At 55.4% G+C, this 19,864-nt stretch overlaps 1 protein-coding gene across 10 annotated transcripts in view; it reads right to left on the reverse strand.

Annotated features, from left to right (window-relative positions):
* Positions 1-19,864, reverse strand: part of EP400 (E1A binding protein p400) — a 114,156-nt gene that overhangs the window by 16,572 nt on the left and 77,720 nt on the right. For 7 of the 10 annotated variants that reach the window (XM_081252274.1, XM_081252273.1, XM_081252271.1 and 4 more), the window contains 17 exons: positions 19,655-19,824; positions 18,026-18,222; positions 16,241-16,352; positions 15,947-16,090; positions 12,773-12,916; positions 12,493-12,576; positions 12,051-12,185; positions 11,800-11,844; positions 11,541-11,694; positions 11,181-11,422; positions 10,897-11,070; positions 9,570-9,706; positions 9,381-9,437; positions 6,243-6,321; positions 5,878-6,135; positions 4,768-4,816; positions 4,578-4,687 (listed from right to left, as the gene is read on the reverse strand). In XM_081252274.1, coding sequence (XP_081108400.1) covers positions 4,578-4,687; positions 4,768-4,816; positions 5,878-6,135; positions 6,243-6,321; positions 9,381-9,437; positions 9,570-9,706; positions 10,897-11,070; positions 11,181-11,422; positions 11,541-11,694; positions 11,800-11,844; positions 12,051-12,185; positions 12,493-12,576; positions 12,773-12,916; positions 15,947-16,090; positions 16,241-16,352; positions 18,026-18,222; positions 19,655-19,824 — 2,291 coding nt within the window. The remainder of the gene's footprint in view (positions 1-4,577; positions 4,688-4,767; positions 4,817-5,877; positions 6,136-6,242; positions 6,322-9,380; positions 9,438-9,569; positions 9,707-10,896; positions 11,071-11,180; positions 11,423-11,540; positions 11,695-11,799; positions 11,845-12,050; positions 12,186-12,492; positions 12,577-12,772; positions 12,917-15,946; positions 16,091-16,240; positions 16,353-18,025; positions 18,223-19,654; positions 19,825-19,864) is intronic. The other 3 variants (XM_081252268.1, XM_081252276.1, XM_081252270.1) reach the window with 1 other exon arrangement.

Consider the following 19,864-nt stretch of genomic DNA (forward strand, 5'->3'; position numbering starts at 1 on the left):
GTTTTGTTTGAAAATGTTTGTTCTTCAAGGTATTTTCAGGGCTGGCAGTTATATTCTCTGACTACAATGAAGATGTCATTCCATTCCAGGAGCTAGTTCCTGGCTTCATTACTACTGCTGAGACGTAAGCAGCTGTACCTCTGAAGGCAACCTGACTTTTTCAGGCTGCTCTGAAGACCTCCTTGTCGCTGGCATTATGTGAGCGTGGAGTCCCTTTCGTCATCCCTGACCGGGATTAGCTGAGCTTTGGTGTGTATGGATCAGTGTCATCAGTCAGTTCTGGGAAACTCTTACATCTTCACGTACTATCTCTGCTCAGCTTCCTCTCTGTCTGGAACTCGGATTAACCTCTGATTACATCCTCTCACTCAATCTTCCATGGCTTTAAATTCTCGTCCATACTTCCACCTGCTGTGTCTCCCTGTGCTGCATTCGGCATAACGTCTTCTGATTTACCTTCCAGTTCACTAGCTCTCTCTTCAGCTGTGTGGAAAGTGATATTAAGCCCGATTATAAGATATTTATTTTTCAATGCTGGTAACCATACTTTTCATTTCTTAAAGTTCTCTATATTCTTTTAAGTATAGTTTCCTGGTTTTTACAGACATTCGCAAGCTTCTCTTTTACTTCTTTAAAATAGCCAAGTATAATCGTTTTGTAATCTATGCCTGATAACCCCACCATCTCAAGTCTTTAAGGATCTGCCCCGTGTCTGTTGTTTCTGTTGGTTCTCACTCATGGTGCCCTCTTTCCGTGTGTGTTTGGTTATCTTCTATTATATGTGGCTCATTATACTTGGAAAGCATTGTGGACATTCTAAGAAGTCCAGGATGAAGGCACATTCCTCCAGAAAATCTGCATTTGATTCTGGCCACTTACCCAGGAACACTGCTCATCCAGGTCTATGGCACATGATTTGAGGGGCTTTGGGAGCCCTTTTGGGGAGCCATCAACGTGAGCTGCAAACTGACAGCTGACTTGGGGCTAGAGCTCCACAGGAAGAGCCCCCGCCCCACCCTCTGCTCAGCATGATGGATTTTACTTCTGGTTCACCCTGCCTTAAGGGCTTAGCCACTTGGGGGCCTGTCTCAAGGCATCAATGCCTCCTTTTAGACTCTCCACCTGGGTGAGTTGAGCCTTGGGCTTGAACGGGGGGTCCCCCTGTCTGAGAAGGTGAAGTGTACTCCAAGGCGGACACAAGGGCACCCTGTGTATCTCTCTGGGTTGCCTCTTCCCTTAGATTTTGGCCTAATAATTATTTACTCTTTTGTCAGCTCCTTGAAATTCTGAAGAGGATATTTAAAAATTTTATCCAATAATTTCATTTCTTTTCATTAGGAGAGTGGTATAAATATCTTAACTCACCTTATCACCAGAAACAGAAGTCCTTTCCCGCACGACTGAAATAGCTTTCTCTCTAACCTTTTCTGCAATAATCTACTCTACACATAAAACATCACATGAATTTCCCTAAAACACACCTCTGCTCAAAGATTCTCAAGGGCTCCCCATAGCCTGGTGAATGAAATCCACATTCTTCAGCCTGAAATCCAAACACCATGACAGCCTAGGCTCACTGTCGCCCAAGACCAAGCACGCACAGCCGCTCAAGAGCCTCTGAGAGGTTGTGGGAACCACCACGTCTCTGCTGATGCATCTTGTGCTCCATCCAAACAGAACCGCTTGCTGTGCCCAGTATACACCATTCACATTCCCACCACTGAAACTTTGCTTGTACGACTTGCCCTGCCTTCCAAAGAGCCATTTCTGTGGATGACATCCCCCTATTCTGTGGAAGCCCAATGCTCCCTTCTCCAGAAAGCCTCCCTGTCATCTGTACCTCTTTTAGGTGCGGCCACAGGACTGACTGTAAGAACCCCATGAAAGCAAGCCATGTGTGAGTCCTACTTCTAGCCCCACCTCACCATGGAAAGTATCTTGTCTGTAAGAGCTGTTCAAAAAATACATTGCGGATAAATTGCTTTATCTTTTAAAAATATGACCACAGAAATAGGTCTTTTCAAAATAAAATACCAAGTGCAATGATTTGGGCTTGCCAGCCTCACAGAAGTAGTGACACTGGTCATAGGAAATGATCTCAATGCCACAAGCCTAACTAATAGCTTCTGTATTCAGTGAAGTGGCTGAGTCTAAAGTGGTTTATTACAAAGTAGAAAGAAAAATAAATGAAATAAGCCAAAGTCACATCCTAGAAAAACTGTTTTCATAGTTACTTTACTGCTTAGAGTATGCTAATTTTTTAAACCCGATTTATTGAGGTGTAACTCACGTACAGTAAAATTCACCTGTTTCAGGAATACAGTTCTATGAATTTTTATAAATGTGTAAGGCCGAGTAGCCACCAGATAGATACAGAGCATATTGTTTTCTGTCCCTAAAGCCTTGCCTTTTCCATGTGGTTTAAATGGAATCACACACATAAGAAGGCTTTCAAAACTCCTATCAGCCAGCACAATGCCACTGAGCTCTGCCGTGCAGCTGCACATGCCAGCAGTCTCCTGCGCCGCTGGGCAGTGCTGGACGGCACGGTTGCACCACCTTCCCTTCCGCTCACCTGCTCAAGGACATCTAGGCTGTCCCCTTAGGTCGTAATTATGAACACAGCCGCCAAACACATTCATGCTCAGGTTTTTTTGTGCAGACGTGTTTTCATTTCTCTTGGGAGAAAACCTAGGAGTGGAACTGATAGGTTGCAGAGTAGGTGTACGTTTAATTTTGTAAGAAATAAACCGTTTTCCAGACTGACTGCTAAGGTTTTGCATTCCCATCAGCAATGAGAATTCCAGTTGCTCTGCATCCCCGCCAGCATTTGGTACTGCCAGGTTTTTCTTTCTTTAAAGCCACTCTCAGAGATGTGTAGCAGTAGATCACTGTAACTTTAATTTACATTTCCCTAATGACCAACAATGTTGAACATCTTTTCCTATTTATTTGCTATCCATATGGTGTGTATGTGTGTATATATATCTATATCTGTATGTAACTTCCATGGTGAAGTAACTGCTCAAATCTTTTTGTCCATTAAAAAAAAATTTTGTCCACTTTTAAAAGTTGTTTTGTTATTATTGATTGAAAAATCTTTGTATAATCCAAGTACCAGTCTTTTATCAGATATGTTCTTCAAATATTTTCCATGCCTTGCTTTTCATTTTATTAACAATATCTTCCAAAGAACAGAAGTTCTTGATTTGATGAAGCCTCATTTATTTTTTTTCATAATTTGTAGGCTTTTGGTATCCTAGGAAATCTTTGCCTAAAACCAAGCAAAGATGTTCTCTGTTTTTTTCTAGAAATTTTATAGTTTTGGGTTTTACATTTGGGCCCACGATCCACTTTGAGTGACTTTTCATATACAGTATTAGTAACAGTTCAAAGTTCATTTGGCTTTGAACGGCTCCCCAGTTCCTCCAGCACCATTTGTTGAAAAGACTGCCCTTTCTCCATTGAAATCCCTTGGCACTCTTTTTTTTTTTCTTTTTAAATTTTATTTATTTTTGGCTGCGTTAGGTCTTTGTTGCAGTGCACAGGCTCCTTGTTGCGGTGGCTTCTCTTGTTGCAGAGCACGGGTTCTAAGCACGTGGGCTTCAATAGTTGTGGCTCGCAGGCTCTAGAGCGCAGGCTCAGTAGTTGTGGTGCACGGGCTTAGTTGCTCTGCGGCATGTGGGATCTTCCCGGACCCGGGCTTGAACCCATGTCCCCTGCACTGGCAGGCGGATTCTTAACCACTGCGCCACCAGGGAAGTCCCTCCCCCGGCACTCTTAGTAAAAATTAATCAACTATGTACATGTGGGTCTATTTCTGGACTCTCTATCCTACTCCATGGATCTATGTGTCCATCCTTTTCCCAACACCACACTGTCTAGTTCACTACCAACAACACCTTCATAGGGAAGACATTTCTCAGAACCCAACAGGGACATCACTCTATTTGCCAAAGCACTGCTGACTTTGAAGCAGCTTCTCACTCAGGGTACATGTTGTCTTTAGATCTGTGACTAAACTTGAACTCAGGATGTAAATGTAAACTCCTTATTTTCTGTCGTTTATTTTTGTTTTCTATGGTGACACCACAGACGGCAGGTGTGTCCAGGTGAGCGCCCTGTCTCCTTCTGGTTACATGCTCCGAGGTCTTGTGGCTCTGCGTCTCTCCCTCTGCCCAGACCTGGCCCCTTCTTGCTTCCCATGCATGGGCCTAGACACCCATAAACACACTGCCCCGCCTTGTGCCCCGCTGTGCGACGGCGCCACGTCCACACACACGGGCAAACCTGCCGCTCCGGCACGTGGGCACCCTGTCCGTGGAGTTGGAGACGTGCCCTCGCACCCCCTCCCTCCTCCTGGACCCACGGTGGGGGATTTCAACACTCTCTCTCCCAGAAGGCACACGTGGAAAGCATCCTCTGCACCCCTCAGTGTCCTCGGTATTTTATGAAACGCAAACTAGATCAGGACTTTCCGTACCAATGGAATGGAATTTTTTAAAGAAGCCAACAGCTACTGCAGTGTCCTGGGTCATGCGGGCCACCAAAAGCACCCACGAGCAGGGACAACTCACAGTCAAGGCTCCAGGTGCCACGGGTGAAGCGAGGCGCTTGTTAATGGACTGGAAGGTGGCCGCGGGGACGCCGGCGATGGTGTTCACGATCACGTTTCCGCTCACCGTGCCTGCGGGGAGAGGGCGTGAGGTAGGAGAGCAGGGAAGAACTCACCTCCAGTCGCGGCATCTCACCCGTGTGACTTCTTACCCGTGGGCATGCTTGTCCCTGTGACAGATGTCTTGATGGCTCCTGCCTGCTGAAAACAGAAAGCCATTTGAATTTCCGGTCAAGCTCCGCCCTGCGTTAACACTCCAAAGCCCTCCCCCTCATCAGGATCGAATCCAAACTCCTGGTCACGGTCACTCGGTCACTCGGCCCGCACGGCTGACTTCAGCCTCCTCCCCCCACCTCCTCCCACAGTGCTGAGTCTGTCCCTCGGTCACCAGGCTCTGGCCACACTGACCCTTCTGAGCCCCACGCCTGCCAAGTTCAGGGCCTCTGTACTGGCTGTTTTCCATTCTTTTCTGACTGACTAATGTCACTTGGCCGCAGCCCAGGGATCAGCCCTGCAGAAGGTCTCTTCCTGACCACCCACCACTGTTCTCCTGGGCAGGGAGCAGCCCTCACACCAGGCAAGTGCTTAGTTTTCTGAACAACGAAGGACGGAGCTGCCAAGTGCTCATCGAATGCCACTGCGGCAAATGTAACAAAGAACACGGGGTGGAAATGACCCCGTACGACAAGACCATCCCGCGCCTGGCAGCAGTGCTTCCCCACGTGGGACTCTAACGTGTCACCAGGCACACGCAGAGAGGGAACGCGGCAGGGCACGGCGGCGACAGCGTGGGGTGTGTAGGATCGACACGCTGCCTTTCCTTTTTTATGCACTTCACCACCTTCCTCTCACGGGCACTGAAGATGCACACGCGTGTGCACAGCTCTGAGGAAAGTGGGGCAGGGTGGGGAGAGGGAAGTCTGCACTAACAGTACCTGCTCTTCGAGTCTGTAGGGACAAGAGAGGGCGACCTCTTCACGCTTCACAAAACCCTAATTCCACACCTCCCGCTCACCTCCACCTAGAAGAGTGACCTCGTCTCCCACATCACTGCCCAGTTAACCCAGCCCAGAGGGCGGAGCTGACCCAGCACGGGAGAGATGGAGTGAGGCACGTGCTTCCTCGAGGGGGAGACTGGGGGAGACTGGGCCGGCCTCCCACTTCCTCTGAGAGGAGGGTCCGCGGGCTGGAAGCCGCAGGACCCTGGACCGGGGCACGCTGGAGCCGACCCGCTGGAGCCGACCGCTCTGTGGCCTTCTCACCAGCACTGCAGCGCTGCCCACCGTCGTGATCGCGGGGGGCGCCTTCGGCGGGGGCGGCGTGGGCTGCGCCGGGGGCTGCGCCTGGGCCTGGGGCTGGACGGCGGGCGGCCCCGCGGGCTGCTGGCTGCCGGCCGACGGGGGCTGGGGCAGTGGCGGGGGCGGCTGCTGCGGTGGCGGTGGCTGCGGCTGTGGCGGTGGTGGCGGCGGCGGCGGCTGTGCCACAGGCGGCTGCTGCGCCTTCTGCTGGTCTGCCAGCGCCTACGGGGCAGGAGGGAATGGAGCCGTGTGGAGGAGCTGGCCCGGGGGGGACCCCCAGCCCCCGGCCCCCCTCGCGGCCCTCCCGCTGCCCGCTGTACCACACACACCTTTTTCTCCTTGGCGATGCGCTCTGCCCGGAGAGACGCGACCTGAATAGGAGGCAGGGGTTTGTCGTAGTTGATTCCACTAAAGACAAGGGAAAAACGAGAAATAAACTGCGAGTTCTAAGTAGACAAACGCGCTAGAAATCCAAAGTCCTCATTTCCCACGACGCCGGGTGCCGGGACGCCAAGGCCGGGGCCCGAGCAGCTCGGCCCTGGAGAAGAGGGGCTGCCAGTCAGCCCCAGACCCCGGCGGCTCCCACTCCCTCGCAGCAAGGACCACCTGCCAGAGGCAGGCCTGGGCCCGGTCCCCTGCGGCAGCGTCACTTGGCGTGGCGCCTGGATACCACGCGTCCCGGAACACGTGGGGCAAGAAAGCCCCTCGGCGCCGTGCTCTTCACCGCAAAGCAACCGGCCCCGCCCTCCAAAGCCAGGCCCGCCCCCGCCCGCACTGAGCGCCAGCCCTTGCTCTGCGGAGAGCAGCCGGCCACCCGCCCAGTGCCGTGAGCGCCCCACAGCCCTCCGCAGCCTCTCACAGAACCCTTGCTTCCAGGGGCTCCTGGGCTCCCACCCCACCACGGTCACCTACCAGCCTTGAGTCCTGCCGTAGGGAGGCTGGCTGTGCCCTCATGCGCCGCCTCTGCATTTCGGGGCGGCGCAGGTGCCGCTGCTGCGCCTGTCTGGCCCCTCTGGACACCAGCCCTCCCACGTCACGTGCCCCAGCTCGCGCAGTGCGTTCTCTCCCATTCTCTGACCTCGCTTACGTCAGTCCACTCAGTCCCCCGACCCCCCGAGGAAGTCCTGCAACCCACCCTGCCGCCCCCATATTAGCAGGCTGGTCCCCCTCACCCCGTGTCTCTCCATCACGCCTGGTGGTAAAGCCACAGGCTCAGAGCACTCCCTACTCCGCCTGCCCCAGGCCTCCACCACTGGGGGGAAATTCAACCGCTGGGTGTGGCGATGGTCCAGCCACCCCAGCGTTTCCTGCTCCACATCCGGCTCCCTCCTGGGACACACGGCCTGGCCTCCCACTGCTCACAGACCCTGACCCTGGCCATTACCTAGAGACACCCCCTCAGCACACCTGGTCTGCGTGTGGTCAAGGCCAGCCCGGCTCCACCCTCATCCTGTCCACCAACCTCTCCCACCGGCGCCAGACACACAAAAACAAAACTGAGCCACTGAGATGCCCTCCAGGTCTGCATTCACCTTGCAGCCTCTCTCCAGCTCACTCTGATCGGCCTCACACCACCCCTGCTTCCGCCCAAACTGCGGGCCACCCGGGCGCTGCCCCGCTCCCCACCGTGGTGGCACCATCCCCAGACCTCCTCCCTCCCATCCCGCAGGCCAGCCTTCTATTCGCCCACCCTGCCCTCCGTGCCTGCCCACCCGCGCCGGCCCTCACTCGGAGGAACAAGTGTCTCCTCTCCCACCCGGCCCGTTCTCCCCAGCTCAGCCAGGCTGTAGATTCTGTTCCCCTTCAGGATGAATCCTCGCCTCCGTAAGGATTACTCAGAGTCTGTGTCTTGTGCGAGAGAAACAGGAGGGCAGGGCTGGGCCCGCCTTGTTCACTGCTGACCCCCGGCCCAGCCTGTTTTTCTTGTTAAGAAAACCAATTAATGAAATTAATCATCAATTTGATCAATACGCACATATGGAACATGTGCTCTGTGCCTCTAGCACCCCTACATCCACGGAGCTCACACAAGACGCTGAAGGAGTCAAGTAAAAACGCAAAGACAGGGCTTCCCTGGTGGCGCAGTGGTTGAGAGTCCGCCTGCCGATGCAGGGAACACGGGTTCGTGCCCCGGTCCGGGAAGATCCCACATGCTGCGGAGTGGCTGGGCCCATGAGCCATGGCCGCTGGGCCTGCGCGTCCGGAGCCTGTGCTCCGCCACGGGAGAGGCCACAACAGTGAGAGGCCCGCGTACCGCAAAAAACAAAAACCAAAAAAAAAAAACGCAAAGACAATCCGCTCCAGCAAGAAACACAGAGAGGGGCTGGGGCGCGAGTACCAACGAGGAGAAGGTGACGTGTGAGGGAGGGCCTGGAGGGGGGCCGACGGGTCCAGAGAAACGGTCCCAGACGGAGCGACCCGCAAGGCAGAGCCAGCCGCCAGGCGGTGGAGCAGGCCGTGGAGGCCAGGGTGCACGGAGCGGATGGGCAGCACAGGCCTTGGTCCTTGGTGCGGCCGGGGGCCCTCAGCAGGCCCGGGCCCGTGTCAGGCAGTATCTGCAAAACCTACCTGGTGACGAGGAAGGCTTGAGCCAGAGGAGCAACTGGGCTCCATCTGAACATGTGTTTTTTCCCGATGGTTTATTAGAAAAAGGCAAACATGCAGGAAGTTGCAGGGATTTTATAGCAAAGGCCCACGTGCTGAGCAACTCAGACCGTACAGTTCTCTTTCCCTCTGTCTGCTCTCTCACACCTACCCATCTCCCTACCCATCTACCCAGTCAGTTTTCTTCCTTTGCAAAATTTCAAGGCAAGAACACTCACCCCAGGTCTTCCCTGGTGGCGCAGTGGTTGAGAATCCACCTGCCAACGCAGGGGACATGGGTTCGAGCCCTGGTCCGGGAAGATCCCACATGCCGTGGAGCAACTAAGCCCGTGCGCCACAACTGCTGAACCTGTGCTCTAGAGCCCGTGAGCCACAACTGCTGAGCCTGCATGCTGCAACTACAGAAGCCCATATGCCTAGAGCCCATGCTCCACAACAAGAGAAGCCACCGCAGTGAGAAGCCCACGCACCGCAGCTAGAGAAAGCCCACGCGCAGCAACAAAGACCCAACGGAGCTATAAATAAATAAACAAATACACAACTAACTAACTAACTAAATAAAAAGAACACTCACCCCCACCCCCAACCCCAGTCAACTGGGTACATTTCTAGGGCGGGGCCGAGCAGACATATGCCAGCTCAGAGGTGGCACAGCCGCTGTGACGCTGTCAGACTGCAGGCAGGACACCCCATCCCGTGAACGGGGACACGAGTGTGCCCGGTCCACCTCACCTCGACACCACCCCCAGATGATGCGTGGACATGCCATTCGCACAACAATTCACTGAACTTGTAGGGTTTAAGAAAACATTAAAATGAAATCATTTCAAATGATGAAAACCGTGTCACAAATATAGAAATACCTTTCTGCCAACACGGAAGCGTGCTTGGGGTTTTTCTGAAAGGGATTCATGCCAAGCCTGTAACACAGAAAGGGACAGAATTACTGAAGAGAGGACAATGCACTGAAGAAGGAAGGGAAGGCCAAGGACACACAGTGGAAACCAAGCCCCCGACCCCGCGGAGCCGGCGCAGGGGTGCGTGGCGCGTACAGAGGCTTGATGGGGGGGCTCCTCTTGCCCGCGGTCATCTTCATCAGGTCAAAGTGGCTCGTGTACAGCTGGGTGTGCGTGGCGTTCTCGTCCTGAGCATACATCTGGCCCGTGCGCAGAGGACGGTTGTTCTTACTCTGAAACAGGATGGGGGGGGGCACAGCAGGGTCAGGCGCTGACCCTGCGAACAGGGTCCCTGAGTGGAGGTCCAACGTGAAATCCCCGGCTTAAACAATGAGTCCCTTCTTCCCACCCTTCTCTCTGAGACTCAACACAGATGGAACAGCAACGACATAGCAGCCGTCGTCCACCGACCGCAAACACACTCCCCAGCCTGGGCTACGCCTTCCCGTCCGTCCCACCTCCAGCTCGGCAGACAGCAGTGAGGCCGAGTGGCCGGGCTGACGCAGCCAGAGCGCCTTCACCCTGGTCGGCCCCGGGGCACCAAGCGGCGGCTGTCCCCCAATTTAGAGACAACTGTTTTTAGAAAAATGAAAACCGAGATTCGTTAAAGAGTGCTTATAGAAACAAAGTAAGTGATTTCCATGAACTAGAAACCCAGGAGCAAACTTCATCAAAGCCCGGGACGTCTGCCGCTGCCACGCATGCCCTGGCCCGTCCTAGGCGGGAGACGCGGTCATCGCTCCCACTCTACGACTGGGCACCGGCCACAGGTACACGCCAGGCCGACGCCGCGTGCAGAGGCTTTCTGTATGGAGGCCACAGACACCCTCCTGAGGACAGGCGAGGAGTGAGAGGCAGCAAGGCGGGGACAGAGCAGACGGAGAAATGGAAGAGACAAATGCAGCCCAAAGGAGACGAGAAAAGGCAGCGCCCTGGAGACCTCCCTCAGTAGCCACGCGGACTCGAGGGGCCTGGCTGCCCCACAGGTGGCCTCCTGATGACAGACACCACGTACTCGGCTGTTCTGCACTCAGAGTCTGTGATGCCCGCGGCTGGGACCAGAGTGTCTAGCGCCTGTCAAGCCGCTGCGGCGGCCGAGACCCCGGGAAAGCACGGCGATGCACGAAGCGGGAGGCACCGACAGGCCCTCCTTCAATGAGGCTAACAGCACAGAGCCGTGCCCGTCTACACACCCAACCCGGGAGGGAGGATGAGGCGCTAGGACGGCGCCGGGCCACAGACAGCACAGAAGCTTCCAAAGGACGCAGCGGCACGGACGCTCTCTATCGGGCAAGATCTCGGCGCAGGGACTCCGGCCGGCGGGAACGGGGGCTGGGACTGTGCCTGCCCCAGCTCGGGGCTGCGCCCCACGCCCCTCCCGCCCCCTTGCCGAGCCGCGTGCCCCGCAGGAAGGGGGCCTCACCTTCCCCTCCTCCCTCGGGATGAGCACGTTCTCGTAGCGGTTCCGGCACTGCTTGGAGGAGCGGTAGATGCGGCTGCAGGAGTTGACGACGTCGCTGACGAGGTCCCAGTTGGGCGTGTGGGCCGGGGACACGACCGTGAGGTTGAGCGGCAGCTCGAGCAGCTGCTTCACGGCCTGGAGACCAAGTTCAGGCGCCGCGGGTCAAGGCGCTGCGGGTCAGCGGCTTCCCCGCCCTCCAAAGGGCCCTGAGGGCGCGGCCGGCCCAGGTCGAGCCCAGGACTCACCTGCAGCAGCGCCCAGTCCTCGCTGATGAGCCACTCAGGGTTGTCGGGACCGGACTCGGCGGCTGGCTTGGCGAACGTCGGCAGAGGCTTGGCGAACTGCGTCTGCTGCTTCAGCAGCATGTTCTTCTTCTGCTCCTTCCCCTCCCGGCGGATCTTCAACAGGCCGGGCGTTGCGCGGTCGAACAGCGACCGCGGGGGCACCACGGCCTCCCCGTGACGCTGCTTCTTCTTCCTGCCTGCGGCTGCGTGGAGAGGCTGCTTCAGCCAGCGGGTCAGCGGGCACGGGGAGCCGCAGGGCCGCGGAGGAGGGTTAGTGAGACCACCGGGAGCGCCAAACCCTCTCCCGCCACAGGAACCCACCTGAGGGGTCCGTCTTGTGTCTCCGGCGCTCCTTCCTCACGTACACGGGCGGCAGCTTAGACTCCGGGATGGGAGTGGTTTCGTACATGAGACACATGACCGAGTCGATGTAGATGTCGTTGTCGTCCTGGGGGGGCGTGGGCGGCGTCCAGAGCTGCGTGCGGAAGGGAGAGCCCTGAGCCGGCGGCCCTGGGAGCAGCCGCCCGACGGGGCGGGAGGCGGGAGGCGAGCCCAGGGACACGGGGAGGCGGGCACTCACCGGCATGACCTCCGTCTGCCCGTCGGCGCCCTCACACACGAATTCCTACAGGAGAATGGGAGCGTTTCAGGTCCACCCAGCCCTGGCTTCAAGCTGCAGCCACCAAGCATCTACCTTCACGCCGGTCAAGTCTTGAAAACAAGCTCACAGCGTGGCTGCTGAGAAGCCCCACGGTGTGTCTGCACCGCGGCCGGCTGGCAGGACGGCGGGGAAAGCCAGGGCAGGTGAGGGGAGCCCTCGGGCACACGTACCGCGCTGCAGGCGTCCTCCCGGGTGTAGGTGAGAAGCTGCTGCTGCTCGTGCTCGCGCCGCGCCCGGGCCTCGCGCTCCCGCAGTGCCCGCGCATGCCGGGCCTCCCACTCGCCCACGGCGGCCAGCACGGCGCCCTGGGGAGACAGCGGTCGTTCCCGTCGCCGCCCACGCCCCCCGCCCTGCACCGCCCCCTGCTCCCGGACCGGGCCCTTCTCTTTGTTCCCAATACAGGACCCTCTTTCGAGCCCCAAGCTGCTTCAGAACCGAGGAAAACTGCACCTGCAGGTTCTTGAGGCTTCTCCCTTCCAATCAGTTTGTACACGGGTGGGTCTGGGTTTATTCCTTTAACTCTAGGCAAGTCACACTTAGTTCCAACCCAGTTTAACTCTGAAGAATTTGAGATTCTCACGTGTTAAGATGGTCAGAAGTTCATTCTCTTACCTCACTATTTCTCTCCTTTTCTTGATCAGTGGAAGTATGGAATAATTCCAGGTAATTCAAAGCATATTTTTCAATTGGTGTGAGCTGTTTCAAGATGTATTTTTTGAATACGGTTAACAGCAAGTTCACAAGGATTTAGTTCCTCTTACAACCCCCCACCAACACTTGAATCAAAACAGCGACTGTTCTTGGTCAAGATGAGCAAGAAATATCTCCCAGAAGGGTCACACGTTTAAAGCATTTAGGTGCAGAGAAGCAAAGGAAGTAGGAAACGCCAAACCTGCCCCATGAAGTCTGCCAGCTCCTCCAGCGGCGAGGGCTCCTCGCCCCACCGGGGACCGTCCGGGCGCCGAGACCCGGGCGCCAACTCCTCTGCTGGCTCGTGCGCGTCCTCCTCCTCCAGACACTCGATGCTCTTGAGGGCCTGCAGGAAGTGCGCCCTTAGTGGATGTGACTCGGACGCGCTTTCAGCACCTCAGTTGAGGGGCGCAGCCCACACGGCTGCTGGCTACACGCCCGCACTGCACACCGGGCCTCCCACAGCAACGCCTGCTCTCCTCGGCCCCCCTCGCACGCCTGCAACGACGGCGCCGTGGGCACAGGGAGAACGGGCACGCCCTCGAGAAGAGCCACAGGTACACAGGCTGACGCGCACAGCCCGGCACCCAGACTCAGAGAACCAAGCAGGATGGGCTGTCCGGCTGCGTCTCACACCCGCCACCCATCACCCTGCCCCGGTCCTGACCATGAGAACAATTCTTCGTGGTGCACGAGATACAGGCCCTGGTCCGTGGTGAAGACAGAAACCAAGCCCCCAGAAAACGTGCTGCAGACGGCGACAGACACATAAGGGTCAGTGTCACCACAGCTCAAGAAACGCCCATGAGACTAGCAGATGCCGCAGGCGCCTCTCCCGACACCCGACAGCCAAGGGCTGGCAAATGCAGACACACATGCTCACATCGGGGCTGGGGCTGGGGGGACCACGCAGCTAAGAGGATGTCAGTTAAGAAATGGTACCTCTTTCCAGGGCAATTGGGCAACATCTGCAAAATTTAAAATGTAACCCTTCCTCACGCGATACCCAGAAAGTATTTCCAGACAGACCGTACGTCTAAGTATGAAGAACAAAACACTGAAACATGTAGAAGAAAATAAAGAAGAACCTCTCTTAGAACGCAAAAGTACCAACCATGTGATAAATATAGTCTGCTGGTGGCATTAGGACCAAGAATTTCTGCTCGCTGAAAGACAGCATTAAAAAAGGCAAACCACAGGTTGGGAGAAGACCTTTTACATGTAACCCACAAAAGCCTCGCATCCAGAATACAGAAAAAAAGCCCACAAGCCATTAAGAAAAAAAGACAATCCAGTTAAAAAAAAAATAGGAAAAAGACGCAAACGAGCACTTAAAAAGGTATCCACGCCGCCAATGAACACAAAGCTCACCAGCCAAGAGCAAACTGCAATTCAACCAGAGATGTGCCCACACTGTCCCCCACGCCTGCACCTCTGAACTGGGCCCCAGTCCAGCGTCAGCACAGAGCCAGGTGATGGTCCTAACCCACACGTCCCCCGGCCATACCTGACCCCTACTTCCGGACCCGGAGGTGCTACCCCTCCACCCCAGCACTCCTCCTGGACACTGCGGGGCACCCCACCTGCGCAGGGTGACGGCGTGTCATCTGTCCCGTCACTACAAGAGCAGCTCTGTGGAAGCGAGAGTTCCTTCTCCCGACGCTCTACCCCTCCAGCCTACAGCAGAGCCCAACTCACAGTTAAGACGTTCAGCCGGAACACTTCAAAGACTCTGTGTGCTGAAACACCACTGTGCCAACACCTCAGAGACGCACTGAGAAACAACAGCAAGGGTGTGTAACACACTCACAGTCCTCAAACACACATGCCTTCAGGTCTCATGCTTCTTCCAGGATCCATGTAAGATATATATAGTTTAAAAACTTATTTATTATTTATTTATTTTTGGCTGTGTTTTTGGTCTTCGTTGCTGCACGCGGGCTTTCTCTAGTTGCGGCGAGCGGGGGCTACTCTTCGTTGTGGTGTGCGGGCTTCTCACTGCAGTGGCTTCTCTTGTTGCGGAGCACGGGCTCTAGGCGCGCAGGCTTCAGTAGTTGCGGCACACGGGCTCAGCAGTTGTGGCTCACAGGCTTCAGTAGTGGCACGTGGGCTCAGTAGTTGCGGCACGCGGGCTCAGCAGTTGTGGCTCACAGGCTTCAGTAGTGGCACGTGGGCTCAGTAGTTGCGGCGCACAGGCTCAGCTGCTCCGTGGCTTGTGGGATCCTCCCGGACCAGGGCTGGAACCCGAGTCCCCCACACTGGCAGGCGAGTTCTTGGCCACTGCGCCACCGGGGACACCCCATAAGACTTTTAACAATGGTTGAGTGGTCACCTCCAGCACAGGTAACCTACTGTTTCCCTACTATCATTTGTTATGAGGTTTACGTCATGCTGTTTGACGTTTTCTTTTTTTAAAAAAAGAAAAAACCTGATGCATGTATCACCAATTGTTAAAAGAAAACGGTACATCTATCTGTCCCTCCTGATACTGAAACAGCTGTAAGGTACTTCTGTGCAAGTGACATTACACACAGACAACTCCTGGAAGGAAACGTGAGAGACAGCTGACAGTGGCTGCCTCTGAGAGGGAAGTGAGGGCCTGGTGCAGGACACTTACTTTTCATTATAAATTCCTGAAGGTTTTTTACCACATGCATCATGCATTTATTACTTCTCAATCACTGGACAGTCAAGTTTCAAAAACAGGAGAGGTGTCCTGCAGTCAAAGGCCCCCAGGAGGCAGGATGGGAGCAGGGCCTCGGGGAGGGAAGCGAGGGGCCTGACAGCCAAGTGTGTGCCAGGTCTGCACAGCAGCACTGCCCCAGAGCAGCAGCACGCGAGCCAAGCACGTGGTCTGCGATCTCAAGTGTCCAGGCTGGCAACACAGAAGCCAAGGTTTCAGTGAGAATCCAAGGCATTATCATCTTAGCGGGTAACCAACGCAGGAAGGCTGAGCCAGCTGCTGCTCTTTCTGGTTCTGTCCTCAGAGTGGGACGTGTATCCCACACTCACGCCGGGGCTCCCTGCACAGCGGGGCATCCTCCCCAGCAACGCTGTGACAGAGGTGCTGACACAGCGGGGTCGAGGGGTCGGGGCACAAAGTCACACAGGACGGCGAGGGGTGGCCCGAGAAGCGTGGGTGAAAGGGTGACGGTGGCAGGGAGGGCGGCAGGCACGCAAGGCCCACCCGCTCTCTCGCGCGTCCTCCACCTCTTTTACAGCTAAAATCCCCCAACCACAAGCAGGGAGGGAGGGGCTGACAGGCCAGGCTCGAGGGGCTGGAGCCTGGTGGGGGGCGAGCAGCAGTGCCGCAGTAGCGGAAGGCAGACCCAAAGCCCCGGGCCCGATGCTGCCAGGCAGCGCTGGCCACCCTCACCTCTATGAAAGGTCTGGCAATTTTGGGTGCGATGGTTTCTGTGACAGAAGGTTCCTGAGAAAGGACGACAAACTCCTCGGCTTTCACTGGGAAGCCAGTGTCATCCATGGGTGGATAAACCTCAAACAGCTCCTGGATCGTCCGCTGAAACAAAAATGAGTACCATTGAGCTTGAGGCCTCCGCGCGTGGAAAACCGCCAGCGGCCACCCCCTCAACCATTAAACCCGCCCGGTTCCCGTCACTGTGTGGCAACCCCGCCCCACGGCCCCAGGCCTCCACGTGGACGAAGGTACCTGTGTGAGGAACGCCATGGAGTAGTCGTTTCCCTGAGCAGCCACTTCTCGGATCAAATCTTTGGTTCCATTTTTCAACAATTTCTCTTCAATGGAATTGCCGCTCACAAGCCTATAAACCAAATACACACGCGACAGCTAAGTCCCCGGGAGCCGAGGACAGCACGAGGGCCACGGTGCCTGGACCGCCCGGCAGAACAGCACCTGCGTGGCATGGCTTGTCAGCCCCACTCTGCACTGCTTCCTTCCTTCGTGTGGTGCCCAGAGGTGACCATGCCTGTCCCGCCTCCCACACGGCAGGAGGGCGGGCCCCGGAGGCCCACATGCCACCCATGCTGGCCATCCATGTACCCCACCGGCCTCCACCTGGAAAGGCCCCCGGGGGCCTCCGGACCCTCAAGCCCTGTCTCCTTCAGCGCTGACGGTGGCGGGCGGGCACCCCTGCATCACTGTGCACCTCTCTGCACTGCGCCCCCAAATGAACCCGTGTCCAGTGGCTGCAGCCCAAGGATGCACGTCCCCTGGCTCCTGCTTTGTGCCCCCGGAACGCTGCAGTAACCATTCCCACACCCATGATCAGCGCTTTCACTAAAAAATGATGTTAAACTTCACTATGGCTTTGGGGAAACTTCACAATTTTATGAACCAGGTCTTCCTGTCTAAGAACAGAGCACATCCTCCTGCTGGTGACATCTCTTCAGCTTAGCCCTTTCACGATTTTACACTCTACTTCCTAACACATCCAGCACCTTTACTGCTAAGGTCATTCCTGAGAGTTTATAGATTGTGTCTCCTGAGAATAAAACATTTTCCCCATTTCTAGCTAGTAATTGCTAAAGGGCCAATGATAAGGAAGGGATTACACAATGAAACATTATTCATTTCTATAAACAATGTATCAAATTTATATGTACTAACACAGAAATACACTCATAATATACTGTTAAAAGAAAACAGGATTACGCAATAAGACTGACTGCTGGCGTGAGCCATCTAAAAAAATCAGGGAAATGTCTGGAAAGACACACACCAAAATGCTACTAACTGCCGTCTGGGCAGGATACTAATGTTCTCCGTGTGCTTTCCTTTTTTTTTTTTTCTTTTTCTTTTCAATGAACGAGTAATACATTTATAATCAGGAAAAAATTAAAGCTATTTAAACACAGTGCATGGATGACGACGTCTTGATGAAAACGGCGAGGGTTACGCGCGTGGGCTGGGGTCCCCGTCCCAGGCTGGCCGCCAGGGACCGCACCCTCGGTGCCGACCCCGCCCAGAGGTGGCAGGAGTGCAGGGGAAGGGGCGCGGCGCGTGCCTGGCACACGCGGGCACCAGACGGGCAGCCAGCGGGGGCCGAGTGCTGCCGCGCTGTCCCCGTCGACACTCCCAGAGCTCAGACACAACGGCAGAGCCTTCTCTGCCTTCCTCAACTGCGTGTGGTTGGCCGCTTATAAGATTTAAATGCTTTCAATAGGGAATTTACAAATTGCTAACTGTTAAGTTATGATAATTTATATCTGAAAATACTCGAAACAACTTAGAACATGAAGCACCCTCCTAAGGGTCCGGGACTCCAGGAGAAATACAAGTACACGTCGGAAGGACAGCAGTTATGTCTCAGCAGCACGACCCAGTCACTGCTGCAAACAAACTCAGGCAGATGCTGAGTATAAAGAAAGAACAGACAGGACGGCAGGAATACGAGCCTGCCCGAAGGAAAGTACACAGAACTTGGGAGAAGCTTCTGCAGTACGCGGCGGCCCCCGGCCCAGCCGCCCGCCTCACCTGTATATGTGCACGTCCTTGCGCCGCCCAATCCGGTCGCACCACTCCTGGGCCTTGGCGTCCATGACGGGGTTGAGGTCATGGTCGTAGAACACCACCGCGTCGGCCTCCACCAGGCTCACGCCCGTGGCGCGGCTGTGTGTGGAAAGGAGGGCACAGAAGACCCGCCTGTCCCGGTTGAAACTCCTCATCAGGTCCTGCGGCGGAATAAAGCCCCGAGTTAGCGTCCCTGCCAAACGACAGGGAAACGCTGACGTGTTCTGGTACTTATCGGTTAGAAATTATTCCGTAACAAAACTGTTCGGTTTGTGTTTCTTTGGACGCGAGCTCCGGGTTCCGATGACACCGGACTTTAGCAGTTTATTCTGGCTCTTCCGGGCACGTGCGGCAGCTCTCGCCTACCGGTAGCCGACGCCTCTACCCTGCGTAAGCGTCGCCCGTCAGCAGGTACAGAACGGAGCGTGTCCGACCCCACCCGACCTATGCTGACCGCTCCACGAGTGGGCCCCACAGGACAGCAGTCTCCCTGGGGAGGGATGCGTGCTCGTTCATGTACCCGCCGGCAATGCCAGGCGCTTGACAGCAAAAGCCCCTGGAGTAAGGCCGAGGGAGCAGCCGCTGGCCTCCCCACTCCCGCAGGGCCTCCGGCTGAAGTGGCCTCGTTCCCATACTTCTCTCCTGCCATGACCTCAGCGCCCAAACAGACCTTAGCAGGTGTGACCTGCCCTTTTCCTTCAAGACCTTCTCTGTATAATTTGTTACGTCACCGGACAGAACCGGTGACCAAGACTGTGGTGTCCTTCCTTCCAGGCCTTCTCAGCGTGGGGAGGGCTGCCTGTGCTGGACGGCGTGAAGTGGGTAATGCGATACACAGGCCAGCAGCTTGTCTGCACTCGGGAATGCTTTGCCTTGATACTCAAACCTGTTCTGAAATGCTGTTGAAGATGGCTTCCTAGTTCACGCTGTGGGACACTCGGGACAGGGCCAAGCCCTGTGGCGCGCAGACCACTACTGACCCGTTCTCCTACTCCTGGACTGGGACTTCGCTCCCAACTGGGGCTGATCACAAACATTTCCACCATCAACAACTGTGCATATGCATCTCTGAGTGCTGCTGAAGGAGACACAGCCCTGGATGCAGAATTAGCAGGTCAGGCGCACAACCCACACCGTCAGCTCGCCTTCGAGAAAGTTGCGCTAATTTGCCCCCCACCAGCAGCGCACGAGAAAGCTGCTCTCACTGTGCCTGATGGAATCAAGCTACCCTTAGCTAACCTGACAGGTAAAGAACGGGCATGTAATTCTTTAACTGTAGATCCGTCTGGAGAACTTCCCTGTTTTCGTGTGGCTGCCTCCCGAAGGACACCCATCTCCTCCTTGTAAGGACTGCAGGTCACCAATTTTGATTCTGAGACATCTAGCCGACTGCATTTCCCAAATAACAGGACTTACGAAAAAATAGCAAAGGATGGAGCTAAAGTCCAAAGACATTAAGAAGTTCTTCCCCTTGCTTAGAAAGCACGACAACACTGAGTTTGCACAGCTCTGAGAAACTAGGTTAGAAGCTGGCCATCAAAGTTGACCCAACTGAGTCATAAACGGTAACAAAAGAGATGATTTCCTCCCTACCTGCCGCTGTTCACTGTTGGCGTTTTCGTCAATTCTTATGTAGGTGAGATAATGGAAGTTCAAGAACATTTCTAAAATGTCTAACATGAGAACCATCTGTGACAAAATCAGCACTCGACGTCCTTCAGATTTCAACTTCTGAAGTAGGATAGCTAACGCTTCCAGCTTTCCTATGAAATGAGTAACATCAAGAGCATCTCATAATCCAAA

This window comes from Mesoplodon bidens (assembly GCF_964165515.1).
Source record: "Mesoplodon bidens genome assembly, chromosome: 13".
Lineage (NCBI taxonomy): Eukaryota > Metazoa > Chordata > Mammalia > Artiodactyla > Ziphiidae > Mesoplodon > Mesoplodon bidens.